We start from the raw sequence: 19,926 nt of genomic DNA, 5'->3' as shown, positions 1-19,926 counted from the left end.
AATTATACCTTGTGACGACATGATTTAAAACGGAATTCCTATTCATGACAACTTAAACTAAAATATTTTTTTGAATAATGGTTGTTCATTGGCTAAACACAAATTTTAGCTCTTTACCAATGAGAAGACTATAATCTAAAAATATATTTGAGTTAAGTATTCTTAAATATGACCCCCCCCCCCCACCTCCGCAAGTTATATTTTAGTTGATTTGTGCTTTAATTTTTTACAATGGAGGCAACCAAGTTTTAAAATATATACCCTTTGTATTCCCTATTATTTTGATATTGTTATTTATTTCTAGCATCTATAAATTTCATGAAATTTTAATATTTAATTTTACCAAAAAGAAATTATGACGTCACAAGGTATCTGACGTCATATGATGTATTGAAGTTTTACTTTCATAATAAAATTTACGTTTATAAAGCTCTCCCACGAAAAGGACATGCTCATCCTTTATAGAAAATCGATAATGAATAAAACATAATTTGGCTACATTTTACTCTTGTTTCGTGTCCGTTTACACTTAGAATAACCAAAATTTCAAATAAACATTTAATCTAAAGCCAAAAACAATTCTGATGCAAAATTTAAAATACCCCAAAACAGATCAAAAACATCACACCTTTTAGCAAATGATAACAAAAGCGCCGTAAAACAAGGTATAAATTACGATTATTATTTTTTTTATTTACATTTGCTGTAAATTTTATAAGAATCTGAAGATGCATTATGTAAGATTTAGATAAAGTGCTGACAGTTCTCGCCATAATATTTTAAAAATAGATAATGAAAAATGAAAAAATTGAAAATTTCAGTCAAATTACTTCATCCTGAGCGAAGTTATGATGTTTGAAGAATATCAGAGTCTCGATTGTCATTGCTACCGTTGTTACGATAGTAAACATAGTCTCGATTATCCAGTTTTTAAATTAAATTATTAAATAATGATCTTGTTTCAATCCATTGAAAATCGTGAGCATTCGATGGTCTAGTGAGATGATTATGGTCTTGTCATGTTAATAAATGTCTAATTCATACTAAATTTAGCTCTTACATAATGCATCTTTAAATATTTTCTATGAAAGCAAAATCCGAATTATTTTCATAAATAATTTATCTAAACGGTTCTTGCTTTAACTCAACATTATTTATGAAATAAACAAATATTTTCATAATAACCATTAATATCTACACTCAACAACATCCATACAAACAATTGAGAGATGAATTCGAACTCGAGCATTCATACTGGACCATAAAGTCGCTGTATTAACCACAATTAGCATTTATTTGTTCGAAGACTGCCTTCAAATATATCGTGTGACATCTGTATATCCATACAGTTCTGTAGCGTACGCATAATTTCGTAATCTGTTTTTTTTTATGATTTTGGTAGGAGGCATGTCCTTCAGAGGGTGGGAAGCGTTCAATCCCCTCTGTCCTCCCCTGTCTCGCTACGCGTCTTATTCTTCGTCAGTCGTTAAGTGTTCAAAGTAAACTGGAAAAAGAATAACTTAAAAAATAAATGGATCGCACACCATTGTTAATTGAAGCACTTTTGACACTCTCCTCTGTCTTCTTTAGCACTTGATAATTCTAGCACGTGGACGGAGCAGCTTCTTATTGGAGATTTAGTCGATTCCGGGAGGAGACAAAAATGCGTGGTTTTATTCCAAAGGGATATAAAGTTGTGTCCCTTTGTGTAGTGTATTAGAGTTAGCTCCTCTTGAATCGACAATCTCGTTTTTATATTGATTCACACACCGCCATTATTCAAATGACTTCACTACGATTCACACGTAACAGATAGTTCCTCCTCGTCTGATTCAATATGGCTGTCATCCATATCAACGTCACTTCCGTCACTTTCATCAATTTCCCTTCCGTCCTCGTGACATGATGTCAGACTGTCATTTCCTTTTTGTGACGTGGAATCGGTTTCTTCCTCGGCCTTCATTCGCTTGTGTTTTGTTCTCCTGTTCTGGAACCAAACTTTGACCTAAAAAATAAATATACGAAAAATGTCATCATTTTGCAAAATGAACAATGAAATGAATTTGGATTTAACGCCTTACTTCCATGAACCAATATGGTCAATGAAGACTGTAAAAAACACATAACAATAGTATAAAAAGTTGTATCGGGGATGGACCGATGTAATCATATTTACTTCACGGGGGCGGTGGTGGTCGAATGGTTAACGCTTTGATCATAAGGTGTGTCATTGAGTCAAGTGGATCGGCTTCGATCCCCCGCTTGTACGTGAGAATGATTAGGGTCGCCTGTCCAGCTTCGTGGGTTTTCTCTGGGTCCTCCGGTTTCCTCCCACTGCTAAAAGAGTGGACGTTAAACATTTCTCTCTCTCTCTCTCTTTACTTCATGGAACTTTTCCCTTTTTAATATTACCTCTGACTGCTAACGACACAAGCCCGTAAGCTAATTATTAAAATAAAATAATAAAATTCTACCACATTTTAGTCGCGAAATGACCTAGTTTGTGTTTGAGTGGACGGTAACTCTCTGATTAATTTGGAACAAGAAACAGAAGACTCGTTCACACCATAAGCAGCACTTTAAAGATTCCTTTGCAGATGGAAATCAGAAATGAATTGAAGTAGGGTTTAACGTCCTACTGTTCTTCTCCGATGGAAATCTGAAAAGGGAAGTAGTGGCACCGGTGTACGGACAAAACATCCCTAATAGCATACTGGATGGCGCATGTCCATAATTTCATGTATTATGTATTGGCGGTTAAATTTGTAATAAACAACAACGTATGCTCGTGTTCATCACTCCGGTTGGTGTAGAAAACTAGGACGCTAAACCCCATTTCATGTAAAATACGATGTTAGTAGATTTGTGTGTGAAAATGTGATATTGTCAGTCACGTCGAACAAAGAACACAAATCTGATAAAAATTACATTAGAAATTAGTAGCAATTACACCATTGCGCTCAATTCCCTAAACACTTCTCGTCTTTCAACGCGAGAATCAACGAGGAGTCAACTAACATCGATAATGGCTGGTGTTAATCGAGTTTTAGGGAGACTAATAGCCCTTCTTCACGCATACAGATGATCTGAAACTATCAATGTCCAATCGACGTTTACCCCCATGCTGAAATCTATCGCTTCGTTTAGCACGATTCTCGCATTCTTTTCACTCACTCGTCTCATTTAATGATATCAATTTTATGTTATGATTACGTTATCATTACAAAGCCGCAGAGACGGGATAAATTGCATGTGGTCAGGGTTTAAATAGCCTGCGGTACGTCCCCGTGGACAGTCCGTCTACACGCTTGTTATCGTTCAAACAACTACTAATCACATTCTGAACCGTTCGCGCTTCGTCGTACAGAAACACGCGGGTTGCCATCTTAACCTTTAACCACGGTTACAATGTCTCTGGGCTAAATTCAATCTCGTCATATCATTGGACAATAATAAGTGTCATTAAGTCTGTATAACGAACACGATAAAACCTCGAGATTAAAGCACTTGAAAAACTCTCCAGCCCAAATTGTTTAATCACGACTAAAAATGTCTTTCTATGTCAACAACAACCTCCGGCGCTAAATTTACTCTCGAAACCAAAACGTCTTTAGAGTAAATTAAGAATATTTGGCCAATCTGTAGCCCATTAAGATTGATGGTTCCAATAGCTGAGCGTCTTTGTGTTTGTGAGTGTGATTTGTGTTACCGTTAACACTAATCAATATGATTTGAAATCTGATCTCATTACTCTGTTAGTATTGCTTTAATCGCTTCATATTTCGTTTCGTTTCTCTGGATGCGGTAGCGAATTTAACTTGCATATGAATAGAAGGAACAAATTACTGGGCGGATAGTTGAAGTTAGCCGTTGATTAATGGCTGCTTTGTAATAATCGGTGTAATTTGAAACCATTAATGTCACGATATGTCCCGATTGACAAATCAGGCCCGTTTGAGTCTAAGATAACTCGAACAATAAAATGAAAGTTAACACAGAAAAAAACTCTGGTTAAATTGCCTGATTATCTAAGGTGATTAACCAATAAAAATAGCGATTAGTAATGAACAAAAATAAAATTCATTTAGATAATTTTATTGGGCATCTGGATTTTTTAAACAAAAGATGAAAACGCGTGGTATTTTTAAAGACCAATCTAATGACCAATTACATGGTTGCTATTAAGGTGTTTGATACAGAATTAAAGATATCGTTTACTGTGAATCTGAACGGTAATTACGCTACTATCTGACTGGTAAACTGTTTTAAAACAGCCATCATTTTTTTAACAATTTTCAAGTGTAAATAATTTAATTAAATCAACCTGTCCATAATATCATATTCATTGTATTGGACGTTAAATCTGTAATAAACAACAACAACAACAACTTCTTGCAGGGCTTGGCGTTCGCTTCCACCTACGGCGATATCGCAGACCCACCACTTGTTGTTGTTAAATAGCTCACAGACACTACGTCATACAATACCTCGTGATGACTTTGAGGGTTACTACATTACGTGATATTTACTACATTACGTCATTTGCAGGAACTTGCTGACTCTGATATCGTCGGGGTTTTTTTTCGGGGGGGGGGGGGTCTTGGTTTTTTTTCGTTGTAAGAGACAATCAACATGCATACAGAAAAAAAATTAGAATGTTAACAGGACGTGACGTAATCAGATCATCTAGATAAAATAGGCACAGGCACAATACGAATATTATGTCGTGTAGCTCCAAAATACTTAGGACGCAACAGCGACGTTCAGTGTACACATTGGCTTCACGTAAAAGAACCACCGACAGTTGGAATTCGACACAGAAAAGACCGAAACGCATCTGCATGGATTGAATTTTCGAAAATAACAAAATACATACCTGTGTTTCGCTGAGTTGCAATTTACTGGCCAGACCCTTTCTCTCTTGTCCGACGACGTAATGGTTCTTCTCAAAAGCTTGTTCTAATTGTAAAAGTTGAGATGGGGAAAACGCTGTCCTGTTTCTTTTGGGTTTTCTGTATGGATGAAATAATAATCCGGGATGTGGACCCACTGAAATAATCGAAGGGTCAACAAATTAAATTGGGGGTCAAAATATGAAAGTAGAACACTGATAAACAAGAGATTGAAGTACAGATCTATATTTCGTTTCGTTTTATTTATACTTTCGATGGCCTACACTACATGAAGATCTGACCAGTTGTACTGGGAGGCCGCGTCAGGGGTCATACTAGCGGCTTTTGACCCTATGACGTCAGTCATTGATTAATCAATCGGCGTAGACGTGAAGATGAGTAAAACGAAATTTTGAACTATAACAAAAGAAACGAAATAGGACCCGTTTTTTATGTTTTAATCCGATTGAACGCAGCGTGCACATTATCAACTTCTGGGCAACATATTGACAAACATTTCGTCAACATAAATTTTCACCGTGAATAAACTGGTCAACTTTTCGGTAACATGTTGGGCATCCTAATCCATTTATTTAGTTTTTTTTGTAACATTTTGTTATTCGTTAGTCAAATAATCATCTTAATTAGGTTATTTCACGCTCTGTGGCTTTAATTTAATGTTATCGGAATTAATCGATGTCTCTAAATTCTCTTGTTAAATTTTTTATGTTCTTTTATTTTTATATTTTAAATAATTATGATACTAAATTTATTTCAGAACGTTGGGCTTTATTACCTTTAGATTTTTTCAAATACATTATAAATTTTTAAATGATTATGCAAATGAGGTTAATTCACGATCTAACTGTGTCAATGGTTGACGTTATCTGAACCAATCTATATTTCGATATCTCAAAATCTTTATGTCATATTTTTTATAATTTTTTATAATTTAAATAATTATGGTAATTAAGTAATATCAGAAGAGTGGATTTATTACCTGGACACGCTGATACTTGTAAATTAGGCTAATTATTTTATTATTCCCCAGTTTTTGTTTGTTAATAAAACACGGGATATGCTATTTCACACTATTACATTTCTACTTTAAAATGTTCACGGAGCGTGAAAGATAAATGTACTTTTAAAACCGCAGTATGTTGTGTTTATATTGTATACCTTATTGTTTGTTGTGTAGGGGATTCAGTGTGTAGTGGTGATATTAACTGGGTTGTTTTATTTATATATGAGGTGAGTTGTAGGCCTACGTGTTGGTGTCCCGTCTTAATTAGCCCAGTCGGTTGCAGAAAGGTGGGACGTGTGTGTGTGTGTGTGGGTGGGTGTGTGTGTGTGTGTGTGTGTGAGAGAGAGAGAGAGAGAGAGAGAGAGAGGGAGAGAGATAAAAAATAGGAGAAGTATAAAAGAAAAACAAATCTAAAACAACCATGGTAAAACACAGAATATAAAAGTTAAAGAGGACAGACTATAAATACAAGGAACTATATTCGTTAATAACCGCCTAGTTGCAATAGAAACCATGCGCCACATGAATATAAATTACATAATCTACCTATTCATGATATATTGGGTCCTATTGGGGATACTATAAATAGATGGGACTACATTTGTGGGAAACCAAAAGTAGGAATTTATTGGTTTACTCTGGCCTGTATTCACCAAAAGGGTCACCAAATGGTTAACGAGAACCGCCATAATAAGGTGTAAAGGTGGGGGTGGGGTGGGCAGAGTAGAGAAAGACTATAAATAGACCCACGAATAACTGTCTAGTTCCAATAGAAACCAAGATCCACCTTTATCTAAATTACATAATCCACCTATTTGTAAAATATTGTGTCCTGTTTATTTTTAATCTCCTGCCCTCAACCTCCACACATTCTTAATAATTGAATCATGATTGAGATAGAGGCATTAGTCATTGTATTTATCTTAGATTATTAAGCGGTTCACATGTGCCGTGTATTAAATATTTATATATTGACACTGTGACACTTTTAACGTGCTCTCATCATTATACTATAGCTATCTTAGTTGTTGAAGAGTTCGACAGGGGACATCACTCTCAATATAAACAATTAGCAAGACCGACCATTGAATAATAAAATCCCGAGTTAAATTTATGTCATCATCAATGGACGATGCGTGGGCGTTTTGTTCAATAGTTATACCAAATATTATATTTAAATGTTACACCCAATCATTGTTGCATTCAACATATTACTGAATTCAAATAAAAAAAGGCATTTGTAAATCAAGGCATTAATGCGTGTTTACATTTTATTTCACCATACTGATATTTACACTACCAAAATGAAACGGGTGTTAACGCCCCACTTTGTGCAGAAAAGTAGGACGTTAAACCCCAACATCCCAATCCTATATTGGGGATCGCGGTGGCTAAGTGGGTAAGGCGCTGGCTCGCTAGCCTGGAGGTCGGGTGTTCGATCCCTGCATTGGCCGAGAAAGTTCATCCAGATTTTCCGGCGTGGTTTCCCCTTGTCAGTGATGCAGGACGGAGGGCCTGACAAGGACAGCTGTCTAGTCATTCGGATGGGACGAAAAACCGAGGTCCCGTGTACACATTGGCGTGCACGTAAAAGATCACTTGACAGTTGGAATTCGATATAAGAGTAGGCCGTAGTAGCACACTGTATGGCGTATGCCCGTCTTCATTAGCCCAGTTCGGAGCAAAACAGTAGGACGTTAAACCCCATTTCATTTCATTTCCCAATCCTATTTTAACACCGTCTTCATTATCCCAGTCGGAGCAGAAAAGTAGGACTTCAAATGCCCAGCATCCCAATCTTATATTAACACCGAGTAGGGGCAGAAAAGTAGGACTTCAAAACTCAAACATCTCATTCAGGTATTAATACAGTTTTCGTTAGCCCAGTCGGAGCAGAAAAGTAGAGGGACGTTAACCTCCAACATTTCAATGATACATGTATATTGAAACCGACTTAAATTAGACCAGTCAGAGCAAAAAAAGTTGGACGTTAAACCCATATATTAACAATACCGATTTACTTGTACGAAACAATAACTGGGTACATGTTTCGCACTTTAACAATCACCAATACGCCTTTTAAACATGTTAACATGCCGCCACCTGGCGCCCAATATCAAGTAATAACTATATTTACGATGTGCTACAGAGTGTTGTTATTGTATTAAACACGCTGATTGTCATTATAACAAAGGTTTATTATAATAATTTGCACTTTTAGATTTCCAGTTTTACACCATATATTATTTTAATTACCTGTTTGCCTAAGTTATTTCTTGTTTCTGATTGATGAATCATTGTACCGAAAAGATATGAATCAAGGGTCTGTTGCCAGAAAAATCATAATTTTAATTTATCACATTTTCCGGTCATAAAGTTGGGTAGGGAATATGAATCCATCGCCAACTATTGGAAAAGTCGTGGATTAAGGGGCTGTCGCTAGAAAAATTATAATTCTATTTTATCCGATTTTCCGACCACAAAGTTGGGTAGGAAATATGAATGCATCGCCAACAGAAAATACCTCGCGTTTACAAGCTAACAGTAACCATTATGAATAAGAGACTAGACCATATGGGGGGATGGGGAGGGGGGTACATTGGTGCGAGACTAAATGTGTAGTCATTCATTTCAAGTCAAAAAGGAAACTTCTGGGAGTAAAATAAAAATGTCATTTATAAGCATTTCTGTAGTAATTGTGACGGATGTCGTGTACGACGAATAGTATGCTTGGTCTTTCTTGAATACCCGATATTCATCGCACTGCTTTTCTTAGAACACCTGATATCATTTTTAGACTTGGAGATTTCACACATCTAGCAAATTGTATTTCTGTATTTGACCCTAGTCTATTTTCTAAACATAAATTACAGTAAACACACATATAGAGGTAACTGCGGTTATCTGAATCTCAATTACGTCGAAAATTGTCCAGACTTACTGAATTTTCTTATTAATCTAATCTAATGCTGCAGTTTCGTTTAAAATCAATTTCTGTATTTAATGTTTCTTAAACAAGACATTAGAGAGCAGAAAGTCTGACAAAGGCAGACCGCAGACAAAGGTCATGATACTATCAAAGCCAGCACGTGCTCTATTCTTTAAAAAATATCGTTGAAATTATCAGTTGAAAACAGAAAAGCGGTAGGAGCATTGTTCTACCCAAATGGCATGGATCAATGGACAATATTAATACAGTGTTTGATATTTGCTTAATAACTGGGGTATAAAAAACATTTATGGCGATATATGAGAATAATGAACTATAAAATCAATGCTCATTGGTTGTTTATCTTTTAAAATCAAATTGATTGACAGCGACCGGGCAATATATAAAGAACCAAATAGTGAACTTTGTTTGTGTTTTTTAATAGTATTTGAGTGCTAATTCTTTCGATTTTCTTTGTGCAGCGAAATAAATAAATCGATTTTTTCTCAGTTAATTGTACGGGTGTTAAACTAATTATGTTTGTGCCAACATAGCGTTAATATAAGTGTATTTGGAATTAAATGAAATGTCGATGATATTAAATATTAATAAAGATAATTTGATATTAATTTTTTACTGGTATTTACTAGAATGTATTCCCCGGTATCATTAGAGATGTAAAATAATAAAATCAACTAGATTTTAAAAAAGGAGAATCTAATAAATAACCGAATACAAAGAACAAAAGAAATGTATATTTCTACAGAAATTACAAATCTGATTTTTTAAAAGAAATTACAAATCTGATTTTAAAGAAATTACAGAAATTGAAAAGTAAAAATCTAATTTTTACAGAAACTATTTTATACATAAAGTAAGAAAAACAGTTTATATAACTAAATCTCATGTACCTTGTCGTCGTTTACCTTATATATAAAGCTAGTATTCATATATAACCGAGAGCTCATTCAACTATCGACGCAGTAAGTCACGAATCAAACTAAAATTAGTGAACCAGTCGACTACCCCTTATTTTTACGAAACAAAACTTAGCCATGTAGAGCTCGATACAAAACTATTGGACTTAAAACATCGAATAAACACATTCAACACCAATATAAAAGAAGCTGATAACCTCGTTACAGTCATGCGATACACGAGGCATTGTAAACAAATAACCATGCGACATAATTAATTTTCTTTTTATTAAATTGAGTGACATCTGTGTCACTACACAGCACAGTGGATGCTTACCCCACCCTCCCCTTACTCCCCCAGATTAAATTTCCTTGATCTGACACTGCTTTTGGTGTCTGTTGTGGCCTGGCCTGGCATGTCCGTTGGTTTGTCTTGTGTAATTGTTTGTGTATGGCGCGATCCCCTTTAATTATTCATAAAGCATAGCTCTTGTTCGGAAATAAATAAATAAATACATAAATAAATAATGTTTTTCATTCAACTTTTCATTCGCGTTATTCGTGATGTTAACAGTTGAAAAATAAATACCAATCGAAAATCGTTCGACTTGAACGATGTTTCAAATAGCAAACTACGTTCGATTTTAAATCAGGCATATAATTGATATTGACATAAGAACCATGCGCTGTATTAGCTATTGTTTATATAGCCCTCTCTTTTTGTTATTATGTTGGCCCATCTCATTGTGTACTTAGTTCATAGTATTTTGTATTTGTTATTGTATATAGTTTATCGTATTTTGTATTTGTGTTTGAAGTTATTCGTATGTTAGTATTTTGTATTTCTTATTGTGTATTAAATTCACCGTATTTGTATTTGTGTTTATAGTTTCTCGCATGTTCGTATGTTGTATTTGTTATTGTGTATTAAATTCACCGTATTTTGTATTTGCATATAATTCACCGTTTTGTTATTGTTATTGTACTTTGTTATTGTATTTATAGTTCATCGTACGTTGTATTTGTGTTTATAGTTCATCGTATTCTGTAATTGTTGTATTGTATTTTGCACTTGTTATTATTTATATATCTCAACGTGTTGGGGGTTGTTATTATGTATATAGTTAATCGTGTGTTGTTTTTGTTATTATGCATATAGATCACAATATTTTGTAGTTGGTATTATGTATATGCATGTAGTTCCTTATGTGTGTTATTATTATTATAGTTCATTGTATTGGTATTATATGTATAGGGCCCTGTATTTGTTATTATGTATATAGTTCACAATATGTTGTATTTGTTATTGTGTGTATAGTTCACCAGGGTTTGTATTTGTTATTCAGTATATAGTTCAGTGTATTTGTTATTATGTATATATCTGGGTTCATTGTATTTTGAATTTGTTATTGTATTTAGTTCAGGGTCTGTGTACGACGTACGTATTATTGTGTTCACGATATTTTAATATTTAATATGCATTTATTCTATATCTAAACATTATTATCCTCCACTTATATTTTAAAGTCCTTAATAATTCATTCACGAAAGGTAGGGGGCGAATGGTTTAACGCGTGTGCCTTATATCATAAGGTCTGTCATTGAGTCAAGAAACGTGGTTTCGATTTGTACATGACAAGTAATGGGGTCGTTTGTACTATCTCATGGGTTTTTCTCCGAGTGCTCCGATTTCCCCAGAGTGCTAAAAATCCCTACGCGCAAGCGAATTATTGAAATTAAATTGAGCCATATGTTAGTTTGCAAATGACATAGTTTTTGTCGAGTAGACGTTAAACCCCATTCATGTCACTCCATATATAATTATTAGTTTTATTAATCCCGCATATTAAAAAAAACATACTCATAATCCATTATAGATTCGTAAAAGAGAGAAAATTCCCGAACCTGTATTATAATTAGAGATCGTTTACTTGATGTTTAAAATTAAAAGGGTTGATATTACAATATTCCTGCAATATCATTAATTTTTTAAAAGGCTACTAAAGGTGTTTAAAACGATAATAAACAATTCAAATCGAATTAATGTACCAGGATATTGTGAAATTATAGGCAGGTTCCATTCAAAGTGTTATTTAACGTAAACGATGTAATCTATTTTTTAAGGGTTTGAATCACTCTAGCCTATAATTTTGCTATTTAATTGATCAAATATTGTTTGACAGTTCGATATTATAGAACAAATTACGGTCATTAAACGTTTAATTGAATAAATTATTTACGTGTCATATGTTAAGCATGATGTAGACACGATTTACACGATCCTTAATAGTTGTGATTTACATCATGCCAATTTGTCTCCATTGCTGCTTAATAAATGAAGTAAAATCATAAAAATAAAATAAAATGAGGTTTAACGTCCTGGGTGCTATCAGGAAATTGTGCTCGGACACCGACGCTAAGGTCTACTCTTCTTTCGAATTCCAATCCAACTGTCAAGGGTTGGTTTACTTCACGCCGATAAGTATTATATAAGCGTAACGTAATAAAGTATGCTTTTATAAGTATAAACTGTAACGTAATATAGTATGCCTTTATAAACTGTAACGTAATAAAGTATGCCTATATAAGTGTAACGTAATTAAGTATGCCTTTATAAGTGTAACGTAATAGAGTATGCCCTTATAAAGTGTAACGTAATAGAGTATGCCTTTATAAAGTGTAACGTAATAGAGTATGCCTTTATAAGCGTACCGTAATAAAGTATGCATTTATAAGCGTAACGTAATAAAGTATGCATTTATAAAGTGTAACGCACATGTAACAGAGTATGCCTTTATAAGCGTAACATAATAAAGTATGCCTTTATAAAGTGTAACGTAATAGAGCGTGCCTTTATAAAGTGTAACGTAATAGAGCGTGCCTTTATAAAGTGTAACGTAAGTACATGAAATATACCTTCATAAGCGTAACGCAAATCCGCAAATCCACAAATGTAACGTCCACGCATAAAACACGCATTAACATACTCTAATTGCAACGTGGTTGTGGGCATGCAAACTTGTATAAGAAAACCTGATGCTGACATAGCTAGTTAGAGCAACGATTACAATTAAAGGGGCATTATGGCAGATTTGATAAAGAGCTGGCAGTTCTCGCTATAATAGATAACAACTACATAATGCAAAGGGGATTTGCTGAAAATTTCAGTCAAATTGATAAACTCTGAACTGAGATATTAGCTTTTGAATTTTAGGCCTAGTCTCGATCGTCATTACTAAAGTCGGTACGATAAAAAAAAAACATAGTTTTGATTATCCATTTTTTTGATTTAATCATCAATGAACGTTGAGCAGCAGATCGGATTTAAATCCTGTAAATATCACAGGCTATCGATGACATCGACAGTTGATTATGGTCTGGATAAGTTAATCAATGTCACATTAATAATCTAGATAACATTTCAGGCCTAAAGAAAGACCTGCAATAGGCAGATTTAGCTCTTGCATAATGTATGTTTAATATTCGCCGTCCAATTTTCAACAAACATTCCTTGTCGTTAACAGTTATTGTGCAATCGAACTTACAGTACTTAAAATCCAGAATCAATATTTTGCCAAGCTAATAATATTTACGAATGTTTATGATATTACTGCCCATGCTGTCGAATAATTTGCATTAAATAAATGTTATTGTTACAAGAATAGTATTGTTAGTATTGGTATTAAATTATAATTTAATCTTTATTACTTCATTCATAGGAGTTATTTGAGACATAACATTATCTATTTGTATGTAATCTGAGAACGTGTGTATATTAAAGTCTCGTTGCGTCAATTTAACACAATATGAATCCTTTGCAAACTACAAATTGTGAAAGATGGATGTCTAATTAATAGATTAATAGGAAAGATATGTCGAATTAAAATCTCATTGGTCTATGCTGCCTCCAAATTGCTTTGTGAGCGAACCGAAGTGATAGGTCTATTTCAAATCCGGCTATCTATCTTCGGTATTTTGATTTCGTTTTCACAATTAAATGTTCAATAATCAATCAGTGCATATTAACGTGTAAGCGTTAAGAAGTTTGATATTTTAGCGAAAATTGACAATGACGCATCGTTGCTTTAAACTCGGGTGGAATCTATTAAATAAAAGATATCTGTTGAACATCTATTTAGAACAGTTAATTTCTTGTCTAAGGGTTCTTTTGCGTGTTCGCCAATGTGTACACGTAACATCGGTTTTTTGAACCATCCGAACGACTACACACTGTCCGCATGTAAACAAACAAAAGACACCAATAAACACAACTCGGATACAAAAAATGTATATAACTAAACTTTATTAGCTATATAACAATTACTAAGAACGTGAAATATCCTTGATAAAGATATTGAATATTGGTCTTGTCAAACAGATAAATGACAAGCGACAAAATCAGAAGAAATTTCAATCAATATGACGCATATGAAATGTTAAAAGTAGAAGTTGAACAATTAAAATATAGATCTATTAAAACATAAAACAATTACAATGTAGATCTATTAAAATATAAAACTAGAACTATTAAAATATAAAACTAGAACTATTAAAATTAAAATTTAGAACTATTAAAATGCTTAATCCCAATCATTTATGTTATTGTAACTGTATCTCTGTGTTCCTCAATTATAACTACCCTGTGTCCTGTACAATTAAATATTCGTGAATGCAGATAAAATTGTACAGTTTTGTTAATGCTATTGTAACTATATCTCTGTTTTCCTATGTTTGTTTCATGTAGATTTTATATAGTATGTACAGTATCTTATAATGATTTTTTATGCAATACAGATTATATTATATATTTATAAGGAAAACCGACGTCCCGTGTACACATTAAAATATAAATCTATTAAAATGTGAATTATTAAAATGTAGAACTATTAAAAGGTTGGATTATTATTGAAATGATTATTGGGTTTTATTTTTTATATCTTTGGGTTTTTTTTAACTTTATCTTTGTTTTTTTTAAGTTTGTTTGTTTGGTTTTGTGCTGCCTCTACACTTTATTATTTGTGTATGTAGATAACCTTATACGTTTTATTGTAATGCAATAAAGAGGGGATTTCAAAATATGAGATTTTAAAATCGAAGAACGCAGTATCTGGTTTGTGTTGTTGTCATTTTACCGAGATAGAAAAACATCAAAACATAAAAAATGATTTTTATCATTTTATTGGAGATTTTAAAATTAAAAAATGGAGTATCTGATGTGTGTTGTTGTACTTTTAGTTAAGATTTTTAATCAAAACTATGTATATGATTTGTCTTATTTTAATTGGGATTTTAAAATCAGCAAATTGTACTGTTTACATACAAGCTGAGGTTTCAAAAAAAAAATACGTGTTAATCTGTGTTGTCATTTTAGCTGAGATTTTAAAATCAAAACATGATTTGTATCATTTAAGGCAAGATTTCAAAATCAAAAAGTTTTCTTGTTTAAAATCATAACATAGTATTTGATTTGTATCATGTAGCTGAGATTTCAAAATCAACAGATAGGGGCTGATCTGCGTTGTTCTCATTTGAACTGACATTTTAAAATCATAATATTGTATTTGATTTATATTATTTAGCCGACATTTTAGAATCATAACATAGTATTTGATTTGTATATTTTAGCTGAGATTTTAAAATCATAATATAGTATTTAATTTGTATCATTATAGCTGAGATTTTAAAATCGAAGAAGAGTATTTGTCATTTAAAATCAAAATATAACATGCTTTGTGTCACTGTGACTGAAATTTTAAAATCGAATAATGGTGTATATGATTTGTGTTTTTGTCATTTTAACCAAGATTTTAAAATCAAACAATAGTATAAGATTTGTATAATTTGTTTATATACAATACCTACTGTATAAATGATACTGTGTTTCGGGCCATGGTAGACAGATACTTGATCATGCATCGTTAGATTTAATAGTTTCAAGTTTTAACGTGCCTGTACTCGGATGTAATATATTGTGCTACATTGTTTAATAACACACAACACGATTATATGGAATACAAATTACTTAGAAAGACGAGAGAATTCTTCTCGAAACGTAGTCTGATAAACGTAGCTTGATATAAACTTCTAATAGTAAATGCAGGGGGACTGAACCACACATAATTTACACAAAAACAATCTACGGACAAGACACAATAGGCAGAAATCACAAACAAACGAATGTATCAAATTAAGTGAATGGATCCGGGGGCTAGCCGTAAGCGTCCATTGCGCTGTACAGTCCCGGGCCTGTAGTAATTTGTATTCCATATAATTGTGTCATGTGTTATTTGCATTCAGTTACTAAATGTCATTTATATATTAATGTATATATTGTTTACATCGTCGTTTCCATCCCAGTGATGTGCAGGTGTTTGGAGATGCCCGGGAGAAACCCATTGCATGTATGTCTCCAAGAATCACGTATGGGGGCCTAGTTCTGATAAATGGGAGAAGAAATACATTTTAAATATGTAAAACAGATAAAATAAAATAAATATTCAAATCAAATAGGACATTTACGAAAACAAAGTTAACTGCGATAATTATGAATTTCACAACACCTAATGTAATTTCACTATATGACCTTTCTGAAATAGATGCCCGGGAGTGCGCGCCCCTTTTCTGAACGACACTAGTCCAGTACGCTACAATATAATATGTAAAATGCTATTGGTCTAGTTAAGAATATTTTCTCGCATATAGAACAATAATCTATCAAACAGTAGAACAATTACTGATTTATTTTGGCGAGTTTTAGAAATAGTTTTCTCTTGGCGTTTTCAAGCTTGTAATATAGTATACACTTCTTTTTTTTGAAACAGTAGGACGTTAAACCCCATTTCATTTCATTTATATACACTTTTGACAGTTGCAATTGTGTACCTAAACGCTGTAAATTCGATGGGTTTTTTTAAATATATATTGTGTTCATATATATTAAGTGTTAACTATGGAAATTCCAAATGACACACAGACCATGACAGTCTTCAGTATTTATCAAGATTTATTTAAATATATTTTAATAAATATATTTAATTTCTCTCAATATAAATGAATTTGATAACAAGATTTGAGATGGATAGGCCTACATGAAACCCATCACCTATTCAAATATGCTTCTGACAGTTACACACTGAGAAAATCACATTTTCATCAATATTTACAAATGCACAGGGCACAATGCGATGGAATACAAATTTCTGTTTATTACTGAGAAATTTTTCAACTGTCTTTATCAGGGGTGTTGGGTGACCGAATGGTTAGCGTGTGAGCGCTGCATCATAAGGTCTGTCATTGAGTCCCCGGTTGTACGTGACAAGGAGTAGGATCACCTGTCCAACCTCGTGGGTTTTTCTCCGGGTCGCCGGTTTCCTCCCAAAGACCCCTACGCGCAAGCGAATTATTGAAATAAAATTGCACCATGTTAGTACCGAAATGACATAGTTTGTGTCGATTGGACGTTAAACCCTTCTCTCTCTCTCTCTCTCTCTCTCTCTCTCTCTATCTCTTGTCTTTATCAAATGAATGACGCAATCATAAACAGTTTAATAATATACAGTAAAAGTAGTCCACAGATAAGCGTCCGGTGTTTTTCCGGTTTAATAAATGCCATTAAAACAGTTTATTAATATATTCACAATGGCCGATTACTAGATAGTCAAAATATGAAATTATCATTTAAGATTAAAATTAACATCCGCGTTTGAGCCTTGTCCATAACATTCATAGCTAAAATCAATGTCATTAAAACTGTTTTTATTATTTACAATGATCGTTTACGAAGTGTTCAAAATATGAAATTATTATTCAAGAATAAAATAAACATCCGTGTTTGAGTCGTGTCTATATAAACATACATAAAATATACTCACTCGGATATCTAGGATGCATAAAACCTGGGTATCTGGCCAGCCATTGTTGATGAGGATGGGGCATCTCTCTGCCCAGTCCGTAGAGAAGGGGGTTAATGGGAATATGGGACTGAAACGGCGAGGGGTTAACATTAGGTAAAACCCTATTACACACACGTAATGGCTGAAATAAACTACTTTCAGAATGTCCGCTTAAATTAGTAAATAAATGTTTTAATTCATCTCCTGTGTATCTGTTGCAACGATTCTCCATTTCCGGGGATCCTGTTTTGTCCGTTCGGGGTGATTCGGGTGTTTTCGCCCGGTCTCGGTCATCTTTCCGCCCTATTAAGGCGTCTATAGAAAATCCATGTGGTTTCTTCACGCGAGGTTCCATAGCTAATGTCGCCATGTTTTCTAAATAACTCAGTACATTAAAAAGAAGCGAAGAGAATTCAGAATGACCCTCGTCTGCTTGTCGAAGAACACATCCACGTATCAAACACAAAATTATCGTCTGCTAAAACGTCAGTCGAATGGCTGACCCACTTGGCTACTAAATTCCTTTGTATATTTTGCTGGCTTTAACACCGCAACAATCGTGATCGCAAGCGTTAAACAATCAAACACGAAATAAAAACCATGTGGTGAAAATTACCTCTATACCAGCCTACTTCTCGTGCTAGTGTTCTATTTGACAGCTACACGCCCAGAACACTTTCAGCCAATTAAACGCTAATTACTGGTATCGGGGGCGGAGCTTAGCGATAGCGGGACTGTGATTGGTTGATGTGTGACACACGCTTTTGTCAACCAAAAGCGGAGGTTGTATCGCTTAATTCGACTAAGAAACGTAAATAAAATGAGTAAAACGGATCGAAAGACAACGAATCGTGATATCTGTAAATACAGCGCTGATTGTATTTCATAGATTCGTTGATCCGCGTCCAATCCATACATTAAGCGTCACAGCTGTAAGAATGGCGTCGAATAAAGCGATAGATTTTAGGCTAGCGGGACAATAAGCGTGAAATAAAGAGCTAATAAACCATAATTGAATCGGTCAGAAAGGCAAAGAAGGGGATTATGCTATACATGTAAACTATGAGTTTTAATATGTCCTACTGTAAATAAGCAACACATGTTTCTAGTTTATAGAAAATAAAACCAACAACGCGGTATTCGTGTACAAAAACATATAAATGTCTAAATGCAATGATATATATATGAATTTATGAAACGTAGACTGACGTTTCGCGCGGTTTCCAAGATGAAAGCTTGAGCAGTTAATCGGATAATAATCGTCGATGGATTCGATCGAATTTGATGATGTAGACATTGTTTACGCGTATCATAGAATAGTTTATTAATCGCTAACGATGTCGTTATAACGGTTATTGGCGATGTTAATTTTATGCCGCATAGCGACATTTATTTTAAACCTACCGCAATGCATTTATTATCTTATATATCCGGGAATATTAGCCCAGTTGTAAAGCTGCACTGCTTTATTTCACGGTAAACGATGAAAAGACAAAAGGTATGTTGGGCCCTGTTTCTCGAAATCTTAACTAAAGATAAAATCCAAATTTTAGTTAGATAGTTCAATTTTGATTGGCTAAGCACTAAAATCAACCTAATATTATCCAATCAAATTACTAAAATTTGGATTTTATCTTATTTAAAATTTCGTGAAACAGTCCCCTGATTTCTATTACACTGGTTTAATAACAATTTAACATTTTAAAGTAGATGAAATACAAATATTTCTATGTTTGCGGTAAATAAATGTATAAACAAAAAAAATTATTAAAATTTGGTCAGTTAAATAAAAGCATAAATCTCTGCATAAATGTATAGATAACATACATTTGGTTTAGTTAATAATACTTATAACAGTGAGTTCTTACAATGCGCACAGATACATTGAAGTTCATGCCCAAGGCTCTTCACTATCACAAGATAAAAACAGAGAGAGAGATAGAGCGACAAAGAGAGAGAGAGAGAGAGAGAGAGAGGGGGTGTCTTTGCTCATCATTGGAGGGATTTTAAATTCCCTGTAGATTACAATACTGTAAAAGTTGAATCTTTAAGACTTTAAGAGGAATAACAGTTCAGAAATGGTTTAATCCATAAATTTCTTCTTAAATTTGGTTGTTAAAAAAATCAATCACTTTTACAGTTTGGACCACATCAAATCATAAGCTATATTTCTGCCCCTAATCGAGGGTCTTCTGATGTATATATTTACATTTACTTATAAACATATAACGGTAAATCTCTTTGATCTTTGGGGTCCCGGAATAACTTGCGG

The 19,926-nt window shown here is 33.6% G+C and overlaps 1 protein-coding gene across 1 annotated transcript; it reads right to left on the bottom strand.

Annotated features, from left to right (window-relative positions):
- Positions 1-286: 286 nt before the first annotated feature.
- On the bottom strand, positions 287-18,234 carry LOC126816219 (homeobox protein ceh-2). Its single transcript, XM_050542522.2, has 3 exons — positions 17,634-18,234; positions 4,877-5,049; positions 287-2,005 (listed from the first exon to the last, which is right to left on the bottom strand). Exons 1-3 carry the CDS (start codon positions 18,022-18,024, stop codon positions 1,793-1,795), a joined length of 777 nt encoding a protein of 258 aa, XP_050398479.1. The 5' UTR covers positions 18,025-18,234; the 3' UTR covers positions 287-1,792.
- Between the last annotated feature and the right edge of the window lie 1,692 nt (positions 18,235-19,926).

This window comes from Patella vulgata, chromosome 3 (assembly GCF_932274485.2).
Source record: "Patella vulgata chromosome 3, xgPatVulg1.2, whole genome shotgun sequence".
NCBI classification, from domain to species: domain Eukaryota; kingdom Metazoa; phylum Mollusca; class Gastropoda; family Patellidae; genus Patella; species Patella vulgata.
Note: the sequence above shows the minus strand (reverse complement) of the source record. Positions and strands in the feature narration are given on the sequence as shown.

What these genes read in the sequence shown, in the direction of transcription:
- LOC126816219 (XM_050542522.2), bottom strand. Translation starts at nt 18,024, where the DNA reads ATGGCGACATTAGCTATGGAACCTCGCGTGAAGAAACCACATGGATTT. An exon ending in TATGCATCCTAGATATCCGA is followed by an intron (nt 5,050 to 17,633) that starts GTGAGTATATTT and finishes CGATTATTTCAG; the next exon opens with TGGGTCCACATCCCGGATTA. An exon ending in TGCAACTCAGCGAAACACAG is followed by an intron (nt 2,006 to 4,876) that starts GTATGTATTTTG and finishes TTTATTTTTTAG; the next exon opens with GTCAAAGTTTGGTTCCAGAA.